This window comes from Charadrius vociferus, unplaced genomic scaffold (assembly GCF_000708025.1).
Source record: "Charadrius vociferus isolate BGI_N301 unplaced genomic scaffold, ASM70802v2 scaffold172, whole genome shotgun sequence".
NCBI classification, from domain to species: domain Eukaryota; kingdom Metazoa; phylum Chordata; class Aves; order Charadriiformes; family Charadriidae; genus Charadrius; species Charadrius vociferus.
In genome coordinates, this window is record NW_009647217.1 from 993,172 (window position 1) to 998,778 (window position 5,607).

A 5,607-nucleotide genomic window follows, 5' to 3' on the forward strand; every position below is an offset into this window, starting at 1 on the left:
CAGCAGCTGTGCTCATGCAGTAGTAATGTTCCTCCTGATCTTCCTTACAGGTTCCGCCAGTGACAATAGCACTCTGACAGAGCTGCTGCTCTCGCCATACCTCTGGGTGCTCTCGACAGGCTACCTGGTCGTTTTTGGAGTGAAAACATGCTGTACCGACTGGGGACAGCTCTTCCTGATCCAGGAGAGGGGACAATCCATGCTTGTGGGTAAGATGCAAAGCTGCGTTTTTAAGCTTTGTGGCTGCAATTTGAGAGGTGTGGCAGAGAGCTCGACTGGGTACCGCAAAAGGACACGAGCACCTCCATCTGAGGGACCCGTTTGCTCACATCCTACCTGTCCTTTTAGATACATGTAGTTATTGAAATGACTTGCTGCTGAGTTACCGCGTGCTCCAAGTGCCCCAGTGCTGTCCTGTGCCAGGGCCCTCCTGGGGCTGGCAGACAGGCATTGCTGGACAAGGATGAGCTGGAGGCTCTTGTCCGGCAGAGCTGCTCTGAGCTCACGGTGAGGTGGCAGCAGTCAAGCTTGGTCTAAAGCGTGCAGCAGCTTTGCCGTTGTGACCAAACCTGATGGCCTGTTCTTTGCTTCACCTGCATTCTAGGTAGCTCCTACATGAGTGCCTTGGAGATTGGGGGTCTGGTGGGAAGCATTGCTGCTGGATACCTTTCTGACAGAGCGGTAGCAAGAGTAAGTAATCTGGACCCTCAGCCGTGCAGTGCAGTTGGCACAGCGTCAACTAGAGCCACTTCAGAATTTTCACGTTTGTTTTTGGCTTCCTTTGGGAGTGCTTAAAGATGATTCTCCCCACCCCGCCCCTGATCCCTGCACCAGTAGTGGAGCAGAATGCTTCCCTTGTTTACATGGCTCTGGAGACTCAGGGTACCCAGAATGTGGAGGTGGGGAGCTGCTGCCTCGCGACGGAGAACAGCCGTTCTCAGTACCATGGTTCTTTCTCCTGTCTGCCCACGCTGCTCTTCTGAATGCAGTTCTGTCTCTAAACCTCCCTGCTTTGAAATGAGGTGTTTAAAAATCAGACCATTCTTGATTAACCCATCTCTTTTCCTTCACACGGAGGTAGGCTGGGAGGGACGTGACCCGTCTCAACAGCTTAGCTAAGGTGCTCAGTCAGGGTGGTGTTCCTGCTGTGTGCTACAACTGAGACGCAGGCCCCTACCCCGTTCTGCTGCACGCATGAGGACAACTGCTGAACACCCTGGAAGGTGTTGGGAAATACGTATGCCAATGTTAGGGTCTGCGATACGCCTGTCAGGTTTAAGATGTTTGATCTGCGTAATTTGTCAGCTTTACTGCGCTCTCCAGATTTCTGTGTTGAAAGATCGACTGTTGACAGCTGTCTTCTGCCTGAAAAAAAATGCACGTTAAAACCCAGTGATGAGTTCTGAGGCCAAATTCAGGGTGGAAATAGGGCGCAGTTGATAACAGAAGTATCACTCATCACTAAGAGCTTCTTGTTTAGTACAGTTGGACTGCGGGCAGCCCTTAACCCAAACTAAGGTATGCTTTTGGGGCACCGTCTGTGTTTCCGACTGGGCTGTGTGGACGGAGTTAGTTACTCCGAGTATAAAATGGGAGGAGTCCTTCCAGTTTCTGACCCTCAGTTTCCCTTCCTGTGTTACAGGTGGGTCTGTCGAGCTACGGGAATCCTCGGCACGCGCTGCTGCTTTCCATGATGGCTGGGATGTGCGTGTCCATGTTCCTCTTCCGCGTCACGGTCACAGGCGATTCTCCCAAGGTAATCCATGCATGAACAGCTGACCGCAAATTGTAGGGACAGCCATTTAATGGTGAGGAGTTTGATGACACGGAGCATGACTGTTTTCTTCACCCTTCCCAATAGCTGTAAGTTTGTATCCTCTTTGCGCTGCAGAGAAGCAGGCGACCTGAGCCTGGTTGGGACTGCCTCTGCTGCCTCCCTTGGCTCGGATATCCCATGTTACCAGCTGTAGCGTAGACACGACTTGCTGTGCCTGAATGATTGCTAAATAAACAAAACCTCTTTTCTCCTTTGTCCTTTTTTTCTTCTTTAGGAAAATCACTTCTGGACTGTAGCCTTGCAACCTCTAGCTGATCTTACAGGCCTAAAAGAACATGAGGTTTCTGCCTTGCCTTTTTTTTCTCCCTCTGCCTGTTTCTGCTTTCGCTGATCTACCTTTTTCCTATCCTGGGAGGCTGGTTAGCACTCCAGAACTTAGAACCAGGGCATTGAGAAGACTACTGTAAGTTTTGTAAAGGAAACCTTTCTTACAATCCTTTGATTACGCTAACTGACTTTACAAGTCTGAATGTAAAATCTTTAAATTCTTATCTAGAATGTTCTGAGGATGTTTGTTCGTCAGGTAAAATGTAGCCAGTTAAGGGGGTCTTGTGAGCGAGGTCAGGAGAAATGATGCTGTTCCCGCAGATGCCTTCCTGCTTCACTTTGGCAAGTGTTTTCCTAACTCTCTGTTTCTGTTGCCTGTCTGAAATATGAGGTGGCACTTACTTCCTTCTGGGCATCTGGAAATGGTGTTTGTAGTTCAAAAAGCATGCTGTAATCTCGAGACGGTCACGTTACGTATCCTCTGTTGTCCTTTCACAAGCGACTGATAAATTCTGAGGCCGGTAGATGTCTTGCAGCGTAAGCCAACACTGAAGTTCAGACTGTTGGGGCGTTTTGGATTTGTTTCTGTGTTTGTTTAGTAACACAGAGGTTATCAGATAGTGGCTACTCGCAAATAAAGATGCTCTGATTGGTCGCTTGCATCTAAAATGAGAAACTCTTTTAGTCGGTGTCTCCAGGATCATCTTTAAAAGTGATTCGATTCACAGCGCTCTCCTGTGGTTCCACAGGCTCACTGCCCATCTCTCTCGGATGTTCTGGTTCTTCCCTGCCAAACAGCGCATATCGTGTGTGCAGGGTGTAGGGGCAGAACTGCAGGAGAGAGGAGAGCTCGCGCTGCCCGACGAGACGGTGTGGTGGATGTGCAGCTGTGCTGCGGGGGGGGGTGGTCTGCACAGGCCTGAGCTCCTCCGTCTGCAGGCCAGGGAGCTGGTGTCAGCCCGAAAATGTCACAACCCCCTCCTACCGTGCATAGGACCTGAGATTTGTCAGCAGCTGCTGATTGACAGCGGTGAGATGCCCGGATCCTGTTTCTGACCCTAACTTGTTTTGACAGCTGTGGATCCTGACTCTGGGAGCTGTGTTTGGGTTCTCCTCGTATGGGCCGATCGCCTTGTTTGGGGTTATAGCCAACGAAAGCGCCCCCGCCAACCTGTGCGGCACCTCCCATGCCATAGTGGCCCTCATGGCCAATGGTGAGTAATGCCTGTTTCCAAAAAAAAACCCCAACCAAAACCCGCGTGTGTGCTGGATGAAGCGTGGTCTAGCCCCTGGACACCAAGTTGCTGACCAGGGGAAGTCACCCGAGCAGCAGAGGGAGTAGTGCTGGAAGCCTCAGGAATGCTTCCTGCTGCACCCGACAGGTTTTTGCCTTGCGCTTTAAGTTCAAACCAGGAATTTTTATACATGCAAAAGCAAGCGTTGGCAGATAAAACTGAGATGCTGGAGTGTGACTTGTTTTCTGTTTGTTTTTCCTTACAGTTGGGGGTTTTCTGGCGGGACTGCCCTTCAGTACCATTGCCAAGCACTACAGCTGGGCTACCGCCTTCTGGGTAGCCGAAATCACCTGTACCGGTAGCACAGTGGCTTTCTTCTTACTGCGGAACATCCGCACCAAGATGGGCCGGATTCCCAGGAAGGCTGACTGAGGATGAGCGACTTGGTGACAAGGATGCTCCCACACCGACATGAATGATGCTCGTTGTTTGTTTAACTGGCCTAGGAGTGAGTTTACCTATTGCTGCAACCTAGATAAAATGTCTCAATGTCTCATCCACTGTCACGTGCCTGAGGGCACAAGGTTCCTGCTACCGATCACTTTTTTTTTTTCCCCTCAAGATGTGATAATTCAGCTAGTTTACAGCTGCAATGATTTTACTATACCTCCTTCTCACAGCACTGTTGGTGAAGCGAGCAGGCTTTGCAGCCGAGCTGCTCCACTAAAGGTACTCTGAAATGACTGGCTTCAGGTGCCGTCACGTTTAGTTTTGTCCTTAATGTTCGTCTCAGCCGTTAACTGTCAGTTCAGCCTTGTTGTCCTGGGGTGCTGAAGCGAGCCTGCGCCGGGTCCGTTTGTCCCGTCCCGCTGCTGTTTACCTAGCCGTGAGCTCCCTGCATGCTCCCGGCCCTGCAGCGGTGACAGAGCAGCCAACGATGATGATTGCTGTTCGGCCTCACGGCTGATTTGAGAGCAGCGTGGCTTTAGCTTTACCCAGGATTAGCAGTTAGGCGGGAGGGGGGTGTTTTGCTCTGGACGAGCGGAACGCCGATGCGGTGCCGTGGCAGCGCTCTCCGCAGCACTTAGAAATAGGCACGTTTCCAAGAAATTCTTGGCAGTTCGGGGGCGAGCGTTTAGAGAAGCTCCTTCTGTTGAGCTGATCCTGCCCGCTGCGATTTCTGTGTACAGTGTTAATGATTTGCCAGAGAGGCAGGGGGTGCCAAGGCAGCGTGTAGCGAGTGCTCTGCAAATCAGCCAGGAAAACTGACCCGGCAGCAGGTATTGCGACAGCAGCTACCGCCGGCCCACAGCTTCTGTAGCTGGGTTTTGTGAAAACCTGTGTTTCTAGCATTGGCTTGTGTTTTCTCCAGTGCAGTCTAGGAAGTTTTCGGTCAAGAGCTGTGTCTGTCACGGCTGTGGGCGGGGGCTCGGGCTGCCTCTGAGCGTCGGCCTTAGCAGAGCCACTGCTGACAGCCAGCAGCCTTGCGTGGTCAGGCCCTGCAATAAGTAGACTCAGGTTTTTAACCAGGATTTTCTCGCATATTCTTGTTTTTTTCCCCAAAAGGATTTACTCCTTTAGGGTCCTGGAAGAGAGGCAAGTTCAACTCACGAAGAACCTGCACACGGGTGTTTTGCCAAACAGCTTGGTTGCAAGAGTAGGTAGCCAGCCTTAATTAAAACAATGGAAGTGAATTATATTTTGTACTTAATTACATGATCTTCTACTATCTGTGAAATAAAAATGGAGCACTGTCACAAGGGCCCTGGTTGTCTTACGGAGAACAGTACGAGCAGAAGCCCTCAAACCCACTGTATATCCTCTTGAGGCGCTGCTGGCGCAAATCTGCCCTGCCGACAGAAGAAGAGAGCCATCCGCCTCTTCAGGGAATGTTTATTACTTCTACACAGAAACCCTCTGCAGAACCATAAGTTAGAGCTATACAGGAAAAATACATATGTACAATTACAAAACAAAAGAAAACAGTCAACTGTGGTAAGGCCACAGACCCGCACCTTGTCTGTTCTCACACAAGGGCAGTAGAGCCGCAACAGCAGAATGAGCCTCTGTGGCCCAATGTAAACAGTAGTAACGAGTCTGCTTAAGGTAAATTTCACAACAAAGGGTATCAGCCAGTATCTTGGGAGATAATGAAGCATGTTTTGGGGGTAGGCAGTCTCTGCAGTGGAGGAAAGAGCTCTGGTAGAGGCCAGCCGGGGAAGAGAGAGGCCCTCCTCTTCAGAGAACGAGTCCGTGCACCAGGTGAGG

General features: G+C 50.7%; 2 protein-coding genes across 3 annotated transcripts in view; one reads left to right on the forward strand and one right to left on the reverse strand.

Moving 5' to 3' along the window:
• SLC37A4 (solute carrier family 37 (glucose-6-phosphate transporter), member 4) overlaps nt 1-3,992 on the forward strand; it is a 7,429-nt gene extending 3,437 nt beyond the window's left edge. Inside the window, exons 4-9 of one of the 2 annotated variants that reach the window (XM_009895922.1) lie at nt 51-209; nt 605-690; nt 1,643-1,756; nt 2,052-2,117; nt 3,180-3,318; nt 3,605-3,992. In XM_009895922.1, the coding sequence (XP_009894224.1) occupies nt 51-209; nt 605-690; nt 1,643-1,756; nt 2,052-2,117; nt 3,180-3,318; nt 3,605-3,771 (731 nt within the window). In that variant the 3' untranslated portion in view covers nt 3,772-3,992. The remainder of the gene's footprint in view (nt 1-50; nt 210-604; nt 691-1,642; nt 1,757-2,051; nt 2,118-3,179; nt 3,319-3,604) is intronic. The other variant, XM_009895923.1, reaches the window with a different exon arrangement.
• Nucleotides 3,993-5,113: 1,121 nt separating this feature from the next.
• Nucleotides 5,114-5,607, reverse strand: part of TRAPPC4 (trafficking protein particle complex 4) — a 2,060-nt gene continuing 1,566 nt past the window's right edge. The window contains exons 5-6 of the mRNA XM_009879518.1: nt 5,355-5,359; nt 5,114-5,189 (exon numbers count right to left, since the gene is read on the reverse strand). Coding sequence (XP_009877820.1) covers nt 5,114-5,189; nt 5,355-5,359 — 81 coding nt within the window. The remainder of the gene's footprint in view (nt 5,190-5,354; nt 5,360-5,607) is intronic.